A 17,553-nucleotide genomic window follows, 5' to 3' on the forward strand; every position below is an offset into this window, starting at 1 on the left:
AGAGCGTCACACTTATATATATTTTTTTAAAACTTTATTTTGACATTAGTTTTAGGATTTTGAATTTATCCATAATTTTTGGACCAAGATATTCCACTTGAGCTTTTCTTCACCAGAACTCCATTATCCCACAAGGTTTACTTTTCAGGACAATATATGCACAGAACCAAAATCAGAATGGAGCCCCGAATCCTAGGGAACATTTCCCATTCACCCGTTTCGATTCAAGCGACTCCTAAGTCAGACCGTATACATTAAAGAAACCGGGAGAATTAGGGCAATTCTAAGGGTTCCTCAAAACCAAAAGCACCCGATTTGATTCGAGTCTGAGAAGCACTACTTATCAGAGATAAATAAACTGCAATATCATTATTTTGTTCGAAAAATAGACCTTTGTCCTCTTAGCAAATGGCCCTACCTTTTCCTAAATAAATAAACATCATATCATACTAATTCACAAGATTATTCCACCAGAGCTCCTGCCATCATCTTTTTAACAGGAGGGGCATATCTGATGTACTAAGGTGTTATACCGGCAAATAGTTCCCGTGATCCTCCACAATTTGATGGGGCTAGCCTTCTGATCTCTTCAAAAGCGCAGAGGGTTTCGGCATCAAGACCCCCAGCAAACTGTGCATGCAAAAAATAATACTTTCAGACGACACATGAAAAGTATTTTTATTTTTCGTGGCAATTCAACAATAGGAATCAAACTATATAACATTGCTATCAATGGCCAATCACTCAAGCCCATGCCCAATTTGCTAAAAAAAAAAACTCCACAAGTTTTAAAACCCTGTTGCATTAGAAAGGCTAATCACTCGAGCCCATGCCCAACTAGTTCAAAAAAGATAAAAAAAACTTATATCTTAAGAAGAAGATAAACTCGCAGGAAGTTTTAAAACCCTGTTGCATACAAAATTAGAAATGTACGAGAGGGAGAAGCTGCACTACTTATATTATTTCGATGCAATTTAGAAAAAACTGCACTTGCTTTGCACAATACTCTTCAAATTAAATAAAATATAATTTTAGACTAAGTAATTTAAGATAAAATATTACCTTTACTATACGATTTAATCTATATTTTGGTAGAAACATTTTTTTAAAGAGACAAATGATCATAAGATATACAAGAATCAACAAAGAATTTGAAATTTGTCCCTACCTTATTCCCGGGTAAAAGACTGTTTCAGGATTTTGGGACCCACTTAATAATGACTCGGATAATATTTTCTAAAGATTTTGAATCCTTAAAAATCTAGATCCAAATATTCAAAGATTGTACCATTTCTATTTATTCCTAGGACTTGAATTTTTTTTAGGCAGCTCATGAATTCCATATAAAAAGTTTTCAAGTGGGCAGCAGGTTGAGTTGGTTTGGATCCCCGATCGTTAGGGTCCTAGATATATTCCTTGCTAGGGTTTTATACGAGGGAGTAAATGTACATTTTGCTCCTCCTGTAGAATAAAATCGTTTCCCTGTACAGTAGGGAACATGATTGTATGTAGAGCTAGGGTTTTATACGAGGGAGTAAATGTACATTTTGCTACTCCTGTAGAATAAAATCGTTTCCCCCTACAGTAGGGAACATGATTGTATGATATCTACATCTTGAAAGTAAAAACTGGGATTCGTCAAATACTAAATTTGACCAATTTTGGTATGTCAAACTTGCTGGTTTCTACTGTTTATCGGTTAAACAAAATTGGGTATTTTTATACTACATTTTATGCTATTAAACTATTATTCCTATTTTTTTTTATTTTTTTTTTGTGAAAATTTGTTCAAATCATTTCAACTGCGAGTCAAACCGGTTTTGACTAGATCAGATTTGATAACACTTCATTGAGTAGCTCTTTTTTAGTATATTTCCCATATATGTTGCAACTTATTTAAAAAAAAAATCCGCAGTTTTGATCCCCAATATGAAAAATGCATGTTTCATTGTACAATGAAGGTAAAGTACCTGATGTGCTCTATATGCGAAGCGCACACCCTGAAGCAGCAATCCCTCATGAGCAGATTCCCTTTCTGAATGTTTGACCAATTCAAGCTCCATGGAAAGTCTATTCATGCACTTTTTGGCCAGTTTCACTGAAGCTAACTTTATCTGGACCCATAATACAACAAAAATAAGCTATATTTTTATACAAAATGTGATTTTTGTAGAAAAATAGAAATAGAGGGAACCCCAAAGCTGGAGCATCCTTAAAATATCAAATTACCACCATTTACACACTGTAGAAGTTCTTTTTTTTTAATTTGTTGAGAATAATTACAGTTTAGAAGAGCAATTTTCTCAAATTTCCTTTTTATGAAAGAAGGATTAGAAGCTAACCAACCTTGTCAACCATTCCAGAATCACACATCCAGGCAGTTGGAATCTTACAATCTCTGTAACATGGCATCACCAAGTCTCGCAATTTGGCTAGCCTTGGAATCCTTTGCTCCGACCTTCAACATGATTGGTATTGCAATCAAGACAAACACATTTAGCGACATGAGAGAGAGAGAGAGATAAGAACAAAATGTAAAATTCGAAAAAGTGTATAACGACGTTATTATGCCCTTTTCTGTGCTATTATGTAATTGTGAGTTTATAGTTACTAGAAAACAGTGTTTCAAATATTGCCTGTCCAACTCTGGACACACCCAAGTTGGACTAGGTCGAAAGGGTGGGCATTCTGGGCTGAAAACCCCCAAAATCGCCCAAATCTCATGGTTTCTTAAGTCTTCTTGTTAAAAATTCCCAGGGGGGACGTATGCTCAGACCCTAGCGAGTCAAAGCTCGAGTCCGACTTTTTAGACACTGCTACAAGTAAAGAAAAGTAATAATAAATGGCTACATACTTGTCCAATAATGTAGCCATCTTCTTCAAGGCAGTTTCACAGGGCAGGCAGAGATCATCTTCATAAGAAGAGACCTCAAGTTCCAGCCGTTTAAGATCTCGATATTCAAATGCAGCTTCTCTCATCGCGTCGGCCTTTCTCTCAGGCCAGTCAAAGTGTTTAAGCACTGCTCTCTCATCTGACTGCAAAAGACATTGAAAATCAGTTTCATCTTTTTAGCACATATCCATTACCTAGAATATATAATAATTCATATTACCAAGACCAACTGTGCACACAAGTATTTCATGCCTCAGTTGTTAAATATTTAATCTCAGTAATAGAATTGATGACTATCATCTCAACATACTTTTTTCATCGTCAAATGAATCCTCTCAGAGTGAGATCCAAAGAAAACATAAAGCATTTTTTCCCATGGTGGATCAAATATCATTTTTTTTGAAACATTGATCAAAGATCTTTTCCTGGTATGTTGGTGGCCAGAGTCTAAAGCATTGTTCCTAATCCAATTCCATGGCATCCAGCCGTATGCTTCGATGAACTTAAGGTGATACAAAAACCACTCAAGCATCAATGCAACAGCTCCTGCTAAGCAAAAAATGAGTAAATTTATATTTACAGCACTCAATATGTATTACAGGGCTCTGAATCACTCATCCTAGTTTTACTCTTCTCATGATTTAACTTATTTCACCACATATCTGTCCTGATTTTTAGGAATGATTTATAAGTTTGAGCAGTGACAGTGGAACTGAGGTTTGTAGATAATTTATTGAAACTATGGAAACATTGCCATTTGATAATATCAGACATCATCAAGGATAAAAACTTCATTCATCTAAGAGAAAAAATCTGAAACAAAAACAAAAAAGATTACCAGAGACGAGAGCTCCGTGTCCAGCCAATCAACGAAGGCGAGAACTTCCTCCATATCTGCAAAGGCCATTTCTCGAATTTTCTTTATCACGAACTTGATAAATTCCCCTTTCTTTTCCACATCTGCTCTTACCTGTAAACCATATGAAATAGGATAGATGACCAATTGAAACAAATTTAGCTAACTCTGAATTCAGCAAAACTCTCTAAAATTCCAAAAAAAATGGACAAAATGTTCAACCCATGATCAAAATTTTCATGCACAACAAAGAGAATCGTGGTTCAGAGAGTTACAGCCAACATGTGTGATGACCGATTCTGAATTTCCCCAATAATGCTACTATGAGCGCTCATAACACCAGGACTACTAGAAGTGCCACTTCCCAACCCATCCTTCTTTCCTTCTCGCTTCGTTAACAAATGATAAAACTCCACCAAATCTGGAGCCTTTTTCATGGCTGCTCCTTTTTTAGACAATGCTTGTGTAGGAGGAGGTGGAGGAGGAGGTGGTGGAGGGCAAATTGGTGGTGGTTTTGGCTGGATTTGTACAGTTTTAGGAGTGGGAACTTGTTTTATGGCCATGGGTTTTGGACCCAACTGTTGCTCCATCTTACTGGCAATCAGTTTCCGAATATCTTTGAATTCAGCCCTTTGGACCTCCTCTGAAGGTGACTCCATCTCCTGAATTTAGAAAAGAGGAATAAGTTAAACCTTATAGATATTCAGAAAGAGATCAAATTTCTTTCAAACAAAGGAAATTTCCACAAATTATGCCTTTTTTTTTTTTTGCAGTATAGATATTTTCCATTTTGCGCTCATGTTCTGTACTTGGGTTTGTTTTATTTCTCTCCAAAATACCTCTGGTTTGAAACTCCAAGTTCCAGGGTACTTCTTTTAAGTACCGCAAAAAATAAGAGATATTTACAAAAATTTCCCATAATCAATAGCTTATGGCTACAGTGCTTCTTTCCATGGAAAGTTAGTTGGACTCTGCAGAATAAACGTAAACCAAAAGACCCTATTTTCCACTTCTAAAGAACTGACTTGGAGGTTTGAATTTCCATTGAGAGTTGGGTATTCAGAAATTTGGTGCTTTTTATTAGTAAAAAGAGAAAAGAAAGGTACTCTAGAATATAATTAATGAATTAAAAAAGCTTATTTTGTGTTCCTAAATACAAACTTCTAATGCTTGAAGTCAGGACTCAGTGTGAGGCTAACACCAAGAACAATCTATTTCGCAAAGTGGGGATACACAGGGCCTTGTCAGTTTTATTTGGGTCATCCAACCATGCTTGAAGTCAGGGTGGGACCGGCTCTGGGGGATGAGAGAGAGAGAGAGATCAGGTGACCTGGCTCACTTGGGGTTTTGTTGTGCTGGAGCCCCATCCTCCATTACAAATATGAGAGTGATAGAGAGAAAAAGAATGTGTGTTAATAGTAGTGTGTATGTGAGAGAGAGGGAGAGAGACAGAGTGTGTGTGCTAATAGTCCTCCGTGTGCGCGTGTGTATCTATGTGAGAGAGTTTTTACTCTGTTTTGGAATAAACCTAAACCATTTTAAAAGAGAGAGAGAGAGAGTTGATACTCTGTATGTTTGTGTGTGAGAGAGAGAGTTTTTACTCTGTTTTGGAATAAACCTAAACCAATTTAAAAGAGAGAGAGTTGATACTCTGTATGTGTGTGTGAGAGAGAGTTTTTACTCTGTTTTGGAATAAACCTAAACCATTTTCAAAGAGAGAGAGAGCTGATACTGATTTGGAATAAGAGACCTAAGCCATTTTAAAAACAGACTAAACAGCCTTTGCTCAATTCCACCTCCAAACCCACCCCCGCCCCAGCCTAGCGAGAGAGGTTCAGCGGGTACAGAGTAGAGTAATATGCCACCACTCGCCCTCATTTCGTCATGTTCCTTGAGAGGACGAGGAGAGAGAGAGTCCCTTACCTGATCAGAGGCTTTAATTTCACCAACTACAGATTCTATCATGCTTTTCTTCTTAAACCCATTTTCCCTGTCAAGACTCTGAAATATCACAAGACCAGATTAAAGTATTAGGAATACTCAAAAATTTTCTTCTAGATTTTGATTTCTTTTTCTCTGATTAAAATGGCTACCAGCGACAGTTCATAAGAGCTGGAGAATTTCAGCAATTAATCTCAATTTCTGAAAACTAAAATCTGAACCATTAAGGTAAAGTCAAAGCTCACCCAACCAAGCAACAAAAGAGAGAGAAAATAATGAAAACAAGTACCTGATTAGCACTAAGTATCCGAGAATTCAGCTTTGCTTCAGCAGCAGCAAGTTCCACTGCAACTTTCCTATTCTGCAGCTCAAGCTTCTGATTCAAACTCTGCAAACTCTCAACTTGGGCTCTCAATTCTGCCACCTCAGAGTGCAAATCGTTCACCAAACCCTCACTTAGGTCGAGCTTCCTCTGCAACTCACCCTTCTCGTCCAACCCTTTCTTCTCCTCATCCGAGTCTACGACTTTCTTCAATTCATGGCCCCGGGGCCTTCTCAATCGAGCATAGCTTTCGACCGGTTGCTGCCGCATTCGACCCATTTCTCTTGCTTTGTGAGCTTCAATTTCTTCCCCACTAAAAGGCTTCAACTTGGGCTGGTTCTTCCTTGTTTTTGCACTGGAATCTGGCTCTGAAACTACTGGTTTTGGCCTCAATTTTTGACCTGATGAAACCCCATTAATGGGAGCACCTGATTTTTGGGTATCTCTGGTTTTTTGTACTCTGGTTCGATTGCCTGTTAAAGAGTGGAATAAGCTTGCCCTGCTCTCTGTAGCGATCTCTTGCTTCATGGTTTTGGCTGAGACACTCTGAACACTTGAGTTCCTCAGTATTATTCCATGACTGCACCAAATTGGGCACTGAAATGTGAAGAAGATTCTAAAATGGAGGTGATGGGTCTCATCATGGGTTGACTCTGTCCATGGTGACTGGCTGCATACTGTTAACCATTCAACAGCAAGAGAGAAAGAGAGTTGAATATATTAGATTATTTAACAACTGTAAAAAGGTATCATATACCAGTGGTGTATGGTATTTGGCAGACTACAAGGACACTCCACATAGTGTTCCCCATCTTGGATGGTGGGGAGTAATCGTGCCCAGCTAAATGTCCATTGTCGAAAACTATGTGAATCTCCACCGTTCATCATCAAGAATGGTTGGAGGATGCCCTTATTGTGTACCATACACCATAATTAATTTGCCTATGATATAGTTAGCTTTATATAAAGCATCAACCTTAATAAAAAATCAAAGTAAAAGCCACTTCCAAAATCTAAACCATGTAGAGGATCTAATTTTGGTTCCAAAACCTTCTACGGTAGTCTGGAAATTTATTTCTCTCTAATAAAATTTAAAGCTCCAAAACTGATGTCGGTAAAATAAATTTACAAACACTTAAAAATCTTGAAATAATTATAAAATACATAATTTTTAAGGATTTAAATTTTTTTTCATATTCATATATGTTGAGATTGAGATGATTAATTGGAAAGTTTCCAACATCAAAACAACCTTTTGTAATATATTTATGAAGTAAATATACTTTTTACAATATAAATTTGACGTCTTATATAAACTCCGTACATGTATTAATTAAGCTAAGGGAATGAGACCCTATATTCCAAGAAAAAAGTAAAGATAATAAGTATTTAAGCAAACATCAAAGATAAATATTGGAAAAATTAACGGCCATGATCTAAGGAGAAAAACCATCTTTGATTTATTAAGCTGAGCTGAGCATTTAAGACAACATGACAATGCAGTACTGTATATACAGGTGAAAAATGAAAGAACAGTAGTACATGAAGACATGTGACACCTAAGCCTCACGTTAAAAGTGTGAGAGAAAAGACAACAAATTTTCCTTTTCTTCTCTCTTTTTGTTGCTCTTTTTTGTCCAAGGCTTTTCTCATTTTCAAAGAATATAAGCTCCAAGATAACCTTCCATCAACTTTTCTCATGTTTACTCAATGAGAAGTCTTTCTTAACTTGTGTTTTTCTAGCTAATTGCATAGTTTTACAGAAGCTCTGATATCAATTGTAAAATCCAACACAACAATGAAGAGAAAGAAGCACCAACTTTTATTATTAAAAAAATAGTATTATAATATATTTTTAACACTGATCCAACCCATCTCTATTTCTAACTCATATAAAAACACATTTCCAACTCACTTCAAGGCTTGCACGCACAATCTATTTATAAGCACATTCAACCGCCTCACTGTTCCGAATATTCTATTTTCTTGATTTGACACCAAAAATTAGGGAATTTTTAGAATTTCTAAAATAATCAAATCAAACATTAGAAGTCTCCATAGAAATCACCTAGGCCAAGTCTGTTGTAACTATGTTTCGCTCGAGCAATTTATGTAACAATTGAAAATCCTGCACTTCGAGTGCATCGACATGGGCATCACTGTCGAGAAATTAGTAATTTACTTTCTTTCCTTCCATAAAACATGGGATTTTAGGTCTTATACATGTATCAAAATGAACATTTGTCTTCCAAGGAACAAGGCAAACTATCTCCCTAAATTTTCTAACATCAATTTAAAGAGTAATATTTTTGGCAATTGTTTATACAAGAAAACTGTGTAATGAACGATAAAAAAAAACTAAAAACGGTGAATCGAATATTGCTACTTTGGCTAATACACCCATTTAATTGGTTTTTAAGAAATTTATGTAAAGACTTAAAAAGGTTGAGGTACTGCCGCAGGGTCCATATTTTTTTACATATTATCAAGAAGGTTTTTTTTTTTGAAATTTTTTTTGCATGAAAGCATAGCTTTTGAATTGCCTGAAACACAAAAAAGAAAAGAAAAGAAAAAAATAATTAGCTTAAACATTTATTTGGATTAATCAAAATTGTAACTTTTGAACCACCCAAATCACAAAAATATCATATATATATTTAGGCTGTTTGAATGTTACACTTTCGAACTTCCTAAAGCACATTGATGAAAAAAAAAAAACGCAAGTGTTGGGTCGTTTTATAGCTTAAATACATAAGTTTTTCTAACCCCAAAGGCAGTTCGAAAATTGTACTTTCAAATCATCAAAATACATCGTCTTTTTTGTATTTCATGCGGTTGGAGGTTCAACTTTTGGACAAAGAGCAAAATGGGAATAAACTACTAAAGCGCCAAAAAAAAGTAAGATATTAATCAGCATAAAATGTTCGAAGATATAGGTCTTAATGGTACCATTTTTTCCAGTACGTACAAAAATGTCGTTTTTTTTTTCCCTTGAATAAGTTGACATTTCTTGTTTTATAAAATGAAAATCACCAATTAAAATGCTCTCTTTACAGCCCTTTGTCTTACTTTGCTACCTTTTCTTCCTCTTTTCCTTTTCTACATGTTGATTCTTTTTGTATGGGAGTCAACAGTTTACAACTGGTACCACCCATGAATAGTCGTAGAGAGACCACTAGTAGGGACCAAGCTCAAAGTTCAAAAAAGAATAAAAAGAAGAAACCACTAGTAGATAAAAGAAATAAAACGATTAAACAAAAAAAAAGAAAGAAAACACCAAAAGACATGGTGACAAACATGAGGATCCGAAGTTGTTAGGTAAACCAAGACAACCAATGTGTCAGAATTACTTTCAAGTTACAATATGCTATATATCTACCTTCTAACCCATTTGATAACGGAAAAGGTTTATATAAGGTTGCAACCATAAAATGCAGAACTACGGATGCATCTCAAAAATCCACCAGAAAAGCTTGTTTTAATCTTGAAAAACCCTCTAATTGAGCATCTCGACATTGAGATGTATGACTATGAAAGAAAAAAGGATTTTGAGTCCCAAAAATAGTGCATCTTACAACACATTATCTAGACCGTCCATTTTCAAAATTTACATATGTCTATAGATCTACTTGATTTTAACTATTTTTGAAGTTTAAAATTTTATAATTAGATATGAAGATAGATTTTGAGAGAGTCCTAAAAATATTTTACATCAAAATTATATGTTATGATCAAATTTGAAGGCGCGCCTTAATTGGATTGTTTAACGTTGCTATAGAAACCACACCCATATATTATATTATAGTTTATTGTATTGTTAAGAGTGGTATAGTGTACTCTCATGGGAGGAACTGTATATTTACTTTCTTGAGTCTAAAAGCTAATTACTAAGATTTTTTGGTATAAAATTCTGGCATTTACTTTAAAATCACCTGATTGAGTATTTAAAAATAAATATAAATAAATAAATAAATAAAAATAAAAGTCAAATGATCACGCATATGCAATGCATCTTACTCAAAAAGACCTTTCTCTTTTGTGTTCAAAGAGGACCTCCTTTGTGAGGAGGCAACCCTTCTCCCTAGAGTTCTTGAACACTTGAGTAAAGAAAATTAGACAAACTCTAGTCAATCTTACGATTTTACGGCTCTTTTTCAGGCACTGACAGAATGGATATGAAATTTTCTTTTACAAAAGTTAGTTGCTGGATGGATGGGGATCCTAAAAAGGCTTCTTGATAGAGTTTTAGAAGCGGGAACAAACAATATGCACCTGCAGGACCATATAACATTTTGACTTCTACTATTATCCTCGGTTTGGGACTATCTTGGCTTCTAAGCTAGGGAAAACAAGCATGCAGCCAATGTGTATTTAACTATTAAACTATTCACCTTATTTTTTTGCTTGGGGGGTTACATTTTAATATGAACAGCGGTTGATTATGACTCCATACTTTAAACCGTAAGCATTACCGCCCTTCAAATCCAAAGGATGTGTGCCCTCCATAGCGATTATGGAAGTCCCATAACAATAGGGTTCAAGTGCATCAGTGGACACACAGATTTAGTTAGTACACAATCCTAAATGAATTTTGGATCTAAAATTATATACACATTATTTAGAACACCACAGTCATGAATTAGAAAAAAGAAAAAGAAAAGGAAAAAAAAAAAGTCTTTGTACCTTAAAAATGCTATATTTTGTACCTTTTTGGACCCTACAACTTTATATAGTCAAAATCACACGATCTGCATTGTTTTTTTAGCTCCCAAATTCATAGATCTGAAGTGAAAATGAATTCAAGATGATTATAGATTCGTTTTGAATCCTAAATCCTTAAAAAATCATGACAGATACACAAGTAGGCGGACTCATGAAGTATTTAACCTTTTTCTGAATCAGGCATTATTGACGCCTGTTGACCTTTGTCTTTGAGGCAATCAACTGTTCGATTCTTTCTCCTACTCTAGAACCGTTGTTTCATGAATAGTTCCTTTTGGAATGCAAGAAGGAAAATGGTTTGATAGGGCTGCAGCCCTATCAAAATAAATAAATCCTCACTTCATAACGCATCAAAAATTGCAAGTCAAACATTGGAAAACCTTTACATCGACTTGAAGATTATGGTGATGAAAAAAAAATAGAATTTCAAGATCTAAAAATAGTTATATTATAACAAATTATCTAGACTGTCTATTTTGCTCTAAAAATAAATATTCACAAATCCGCAAAATCTGTACCATTTTTTAGTTTCAGAATTTATTATCAGTTTGGATATTCACAAATCCGCAAGATCTGTACCATGTTTTTAGTTTCAAAATTTTTTGTCAGTTTGGATATTCACAAATTCGCAAGATCTGTGCCATTCTTTTAGTTTCAAACTTTATTTTAAGTTTGAAAATTGATTTTAGAGCCATCATAAAGATTTTAGTCAACGAAAGTACTTTTCCAAAAAGGATTTGAGGTAATGCTTTATTTTGTTTTCATAAAGCTTAGACACCTTGTAGAAACCTCATCCATCTAAAAAACCCCATCACAATGAATGAGAATGGGACCAAGTAGGGAGACAAAAGAGAAGGTCGGCTTAATGCTTTGCCATCTCTCCAAAACATGAAGCATCAAATAGAAAATGAATTTAAGAAGGAAATGAATGCGATCATCTAATGTGGGACAAAGTGCCAAAATTTCACTAGGGCTAGCATGGCATCATCCTAATTTTTTTTTCTGATTTTAAGTTACCTTACAGCGCATGACTATAGAATAATGTTGAAGTACAAGTATATGGTACATCAGTGGTGTTTGGAATGTAGCACACTATTGGGATATTCACCACCATTCCCCAACTTGGACAGAGCGGATAAATCATAGATCTCAATAATGGAGGTTCACCCAATTAGGAAATGACCAGCTGACCACTCTATGGAAATGTTATTACTTTATGAAATGTGTGCATTAAATTTATTTTCTTTCCGTATAAGAAATTTATGATTATTATAGAATGTTGGATGTGAAATATGATGGGTAGCAAAGGGTATGTTATTGAATGGGCACAAAGTCTAAAATACAATCTTACAAACTATGTGACTAGTTTCAAGTTTATGATTTTACATTCAATGACTAAAAGTGAAAGCGACCTCCTTGTACCAAAATGAATGTTCTTATCATATACAATCCCATAATTCTAAGTCTATATTGGACAAATTTTGGTTATTTGGAGCAAGTTTGAACACTCCTTTAATTATATGCTCATGCAAGGTTCTCTTGGCTGAAAATAGATTCTTAAGAGCCAGTTTGGATGCTTTTGAATTAAATAAGAACCATTAACAATGAAGATAAGGCAGACTAGTGTTGGCCAAATGGTAGGAAGGGGTAAAACTTTCTCATTACCAAAATTTGGTCCTCCCAAACAAGTCTTTAAAGTTCATTTTCCACTACAATACGAATTAGCCAATATTACACAGTTTCCTTTGGGACAAGAAGGATTCAAAAGAGAAATATGGATATGTGAGAGAAACAAATAAATAAAGGTTCCCACACACAAAAAAGAGAAGAAAAAGCTTGGGGTCAAGAAATTTACAACGGGCAACACAAAAGCATACCCCTGTTTAAATGCAAGGAGCGGGGCTTCTTTATAGCTTAGGAGACAAATTACCATGGCTTTTATAGATCCAAAATTAATGATATTAAATGTAATTTAAAGACTAGCTATAACCATAAAGATGGAGTCCTTCGTATGTTCAAATCGTGGCAAACCTAAACCTCAATATATTAATGGCTCTTGGATCACAGCAAGGAAGGTATAACCATTTAACCATCAACATCTAAATGCTAGATGTCTAATCTCTTTGGGCCAAGATAAGGTCTAGTGCACAATTGTATGGTTAACCTAAGATCTAAACTTTACGATTAAAAAGTAAAAGGTGTGGTTGTATAAGGTTGCAATCTTAAACAATCAAATTAAGATGCACCTCGAATTTTTATCGTAAATAAAATTTTGGTTTAAAAAATTATTAAGAAAGAATCTATTTTTATCTATAATTATAAAATTTTAAACTTTAAAAACGGTTCAAATCGAATAGACAATGGATGGTGTAGATAATATGTTGCAAGATATACTATTTTTAAAACTCGAAATCTTTTTTTCTGTTCATATCCATACATTTCGAAGTCGAGAGGACCAATTAGAGGGTTTTTCAACATCAAAACAACCTTTTATGATGGATTTTTGAGGTGCACCTTAATTTTACATTTTAAAATTGCAACCTTACGTAAACTTAATTACCAAAAAAAAACCCTTACGTAAACTTTTTCCAAAAGTAAAACAATAACCTTTAACGTTGCTAGAAAATGTAGCTCTGGCATTACAAAATTTTATCATCACCTGAAAATCTATTTTTGCTTATAATTATGATTATGAAATTTGAAGCGCTAAGAATAATGCAGAATTTACGGATCTTAAAACACTTGAAAATACAGTCTAAATAAAGTGTTATAAGACACTATTTTTAAAGCTTCAAATCCGTCTTTTCAAATTCATAAGTGTCTAGAGTTTTTTTTTTTCAAAAAAAAACGCAACACAATCTATAACGCTTTAGCTGTTTGATTTGCATTTAATACAGATTTAAAAGCTTGCATTTACTGGGAAATATGGAGCGGACCAAAGGCCTAAATTTGGGCCTTACTTCGATTATGGAATGCCAAAAAGACCAAGAAAAGTATAGCGGCCAACATCCAAATTTTTGATAGTATTCCCCCAATTCCGACAAAATTCAGTTTTTACAAACTGAATGGGAAATTTCAAGCACGCAGAAATCAAGGATAATTAATTAAAATTCAATAGTTTTTGCATATATATTATTATTATTCTCTTACGTAAGAAAGCCAGCCCACTTGTAAAATGGACCCAAAATTAATTAAAATAGAAGATTTCATACTGCTTAGACCTTAGTTGGGGCTCAGATGATGCTACCACCACAACCCCAACCCTGTTAAGAGTATTGTTCATTTGAGTAAAACCTAATCTAAAAGTATTTTGAGGACCCCAAGTTTCGGAGATGTTGCATCATCAACCAAGACATAAACCTAATAAAAAACAGAATAAAATTCTAATATATACCTTAGAAAAATGCCATCCCAATAATGAAAGTACATCTAAGGGTGAGATCTAAGTGATAAAAGAAAAATCCAAATTTCCTTTTTAGGCAAATAATTATATTGTGATTGGGTGGATCCCAAATTTTCAAATCTAAAAAAACATCTCTAAAGTAACTCTTTCACCCAAGGGACATGTGCATGGTATTGCCCCAGTAAGATCATAATATAAAATATCTTGACCTAATTATTTGGCATGGCCCTTTAAACTCCCTCCCTCTCTCTCTCTCTCTCTCTCTCTCTCTCTCTCTCTCTCTCTCTCTCTAACAGGGCATAGAAAACTTTAAAGGTGGGTGCCTAAAAAAACGTACCTGAGCAATCTCCACTTTGTTTCCAAAAGAAACATATTCTTCTTTTTCAAATCTCTGTCTGCCTCTCCTCTTTATTCTATCAAACTCTCAACTTTATGTCAAGCCTCAACCTGCAAATAAGCTTAGACCATCACTACACCCGTATAAATGAAGCAATGCAAATTACCCCGAAAGAGGAAAAAAATAAAAATAATATATATATATATATATATATATATATATATATATATATATATATATATATATATATATATATATATATATATATATATATATATATATATATACTTGTTACTTTTAAAGAAATTAATCCCAATTTTCCTCAAAAGAAATAGATAATTTTTTAGTGAATATTAAACAAAAAATCTTTTGTTTTTCTTCAAAATAAATATGGATGTTATCGGAGAAAGCAGGGAAAAGTTACTATAAAATAGTAAAATACCAAAGAAAATTGTCGATTTTAAAACAATTTAAGGTCCAATTTCCCCAAATATTTGGGAGGGTTTTTACTATTTAACAAAAAAATATTGTTTTTTCAAAATAAGTATGTTTTTCTTTTTTTCAGAAACCATTTCTAAGGAAATAAACACACCTGCTCAAGTTGATGGCATTACTTTCTCTATATTCTCTTTTTCATCAAAATTCAAAACTATATACAAATATTAAGTTCCATTGGATATTTTTTGCCATATTTTCACTGAAAGTTGTACACCTCTGGTCAGTGACGTTCGATAAAAAAAATGCTAGAAACTGAGAAAAGTGGCCAAGCAGAGTAGGAAAACTGTAATTTCTTCTATTTTTAACAGAACAGAGGAATTAAATAACGCAAAATTTCCTCTGAATTTCCTCAAGTATAAGTAAAACACGCAGAATCACGCCATTAAATCACGCAAAATTTCCTCAAATATCAGAAAACAGTGTCTATATTCAAGAAATATACAAAGGAAGATTAAAAACACATAATTTAAACTTGTAAAATGAGAAAATACAACTTGTAAAGAGAAGATTTCAGAAGTATAAAGTTTACAAAGGATAAATCTTCAAAATCAGTAAACACTTTCATGCCAGAGAAATCTTTGAAGTTCAACCAAGCATGCTCAGGAACCATTATTTTCAATTCTTATTGATTTATTGCTATAACCTAGTCTAATTATCGCTAAATTATCATTTTATGTCCATTTTTAACTGGATCTTCGTCAGGAAGAAAAAACAGATCATCCATCAAAATCACTAAATAATTCCGGAATTTGCAAAGCAAAGAAAATCAACCGTTTCTCTGCAATCATTTCACAGAAAATAAACAATAAATCCTCCAATTAATTAAAGAAACACAGAAAATTTGATTTATGAATATAATGGAAAATCATCACCCAAAAAATATAATGGAAAATCATCTCTGCATCTATTTTCCCCCGAAGTTTGCCAAAAATATACAAATAATTTCCCAGACGATGCAACATGGAGAATAAAAAGGCATTAAAGCGAAATAAAGATGATATTTGAGGTAATATTTTTTGGTCAAAGCCAAAAAATAAAATAAAACCTGAAAAACATGAAAAAATTGCCAAATAAAAGGGGAAAAAAAAAACGCATATTCATCCATTTTGACCTGTATCGACGCCATTGATGGATGAATTTCTTACGGAAATCACTTCATAGAAGAATTAAACTTCATGCAAAAAAAATTTAAAATTCGAAGAGAGAAAAATAATAAGCAGAAAAAAGAAAATACCACAGAGAAGAGAGAGAGAGGAGATTGTTGGCGCGGCGCTTTCCCTCGCGTACAGGGACTCGAAAAATATTACGAAATTCTCCATTTGATGCTATACATATAATGTGAGAGATATCCAAAATGCTCTTCCTAAATAGTAAAATCTCGATAATACCCTGCTCCTAGAAGTCCCTTTCTTTGCTCTAATGCCAAAGAATTCCCATTTTGCCCCTCTACGTCGTGAACTAGATAACAATGTTATTATGATCTTACTTGACAGTGAACCAGTGGGGATCATCGGACCAATTAAAATTGAATAACTATTAATTTTTAATTATATTTGATTTTTATTATACATCAAACACTAATTAATATTTCGATTCCTTGTACCTCAAGTCCTATCCAGTCCTTATACCTATGGTTCATAATAAAAATCCAAAAAAATAAGAAACTTATTTGTAATGTGTTTTGTGAGGTTTCCTTTCGTTTTGACAAAGATTGAAAAGTGTTTGGGCCATGAATATTTATTTTTATATTTTTTTTTAAGATTATTTTTAAAAATACCACGTTCACAAATTGCCTTTTTAAAATCCATCATGTTACTCTCTTTTTTATTTAATTGCATTTTGATGTGATTTGTTTAAATTTACTCTAAACATAATTCTTAAATGTTTTGGATCTATTTTATATCCTTTTTTAAAAAAATTGGCTGGGCCAAGACCTGCCCAGTTTTCTCAGGTTACTCAAAACCATTTCCACGAAGTTCGGACCGGCCTATGTTTGGTTTCAAGCCCAGTTCGTATATTCGAAGACTAGTAAAAAAAAAAAAAAAAAAGCACAACCCCAAAGCGAGCAACAATTAATTCACTTTGAACTCTAGTCGAACAAGATCTCTCCATCCCAAATAACAACATGTCATTTTAGGAAAAGCATAGGAAGAGACAATTTAGTGATTTACTTTTGGACCCGGTTTCTATGGCCAAGTTCGCATATGTAGAAATATGGGTCTCTTAATAAATCTATTTTTGAGATGGATTTTAAGACTTGATTTTTCAGGACATGTAAAAACTAAATAAATTTAAAAAACTAAAAATAATAATTCTAGTAAGAATACATTTAGACCGTTAGTTTCCATTGTTTTTACATGGAACACCTACTTGCATCTATTTTTAAGATAGATGCTTTACACTTTCTAGACCGTATATGTAGAAATGCGGTCCAGCCCGCATGAAACAATTTTCTTATACTTTTTAATATAGAGAGGTCACATCATTCTTGTTTATTTAATTTCGAATCGGGTGGTTGTGAGTGTGTCATTAACTAGACTCAACGTTCAAAAATACTTTCTTGAATTCATAACACGCTCTT

The 17,553-nt window shown here is 33.7% G+C and overlaps 1 protein-coding gene across 2 annotated transcripts; it reads right to left on the reverse strand.

Annotated features, from left to right (window-relative positions):
* Window positions 1–340: 340 nt before the first annotated feature.
* Window positions 341–16,337, reverse strand: LOC18430130 (hydroxyproline-rich glycoprotein family protein). 2 transcript variants are annotated; one of them, XM_088859672.1, is made up of 10 exons: window positions 16,207–16,337; window positions 14,475–14,584; window positions 5,980–6,689; window positions 5,673–5,750; window positions 4,025–4,411; window positions 3,732–3,863; window positions 2,855–3,036; window positions 2,347–2,458; window positions 1,971–2,114; window positions 341–630 (listed from the first exon to the last, which is right to left on the reverse strand). In XM_088859672.1, the coding sequence occupies exons 3-10, from the start codon at window positions 6,538–6,540 to the stop codon at window positions 520–522; spliced, it is 1,707 nt and encodes a 568-aa protein (XP_088715798.1). In that variant the 5' UTR covers window positions 6,541–6,689; window positions 14,475–14,584; window positions 16,207–16,337; the 3' UTR covers window positions 341–519. The 2 variants fall into 2 exon arrangements, with proteins under 2 accessions (XP_088715798.1, XP_006840355.1); XM_006840292.4 differs by lacking the exons at window positions 14,475–14,584; window positions 16,207–16,337 and having other exon boundaries at window positions 5,980–6,702.
* Window positions 16,338–17,553: the final 1,216 nt, after the last annotated feature.

Source organism: Amborella trichopoda, chromosome 2 (assembly GCF_054954075.1).
Source record: "Amborella trichopoda isolate Santa Cruz 75 chromosome 2, AtrichopodaSantaCruz75HAP2 v2.0, whole genome shotgun sequence".
Classification (NCBI taxonomy): domain Eukaryota; kingdom Viridiplantae; phylum Streptophyta; class Magnoliopsida; order Amborellales; family Amborellaceae; genus Amborella; species Amborella trichopoda.

Excerpts from the sequence above, each read along its gene's own strand:
- LOC18430130 (XM_088859672.1), bottom strand. The coding sequence starts at position 6,540 with ATGAAGCAAGAGATCGCTACAGAGAGCAGGGCAAGCTTATTCCACTCT. Across the intron at positions 3,037-3,731 it reads ACACGGAGCTCTCGTCTCTG|TCAGATGAGAGAGCAGTGCT; the intron begins GTAATCTTTTTT and ends TGTCTTTTGCAG. Across the intron at positions 2,115-2,346 it reads ATTCTGGAATGGTTGACAAG|ATAAAGTTAGCTTCAGTGAA; the intron begins GTTGGTTAGCTT and ends TTATGGGTCCAG.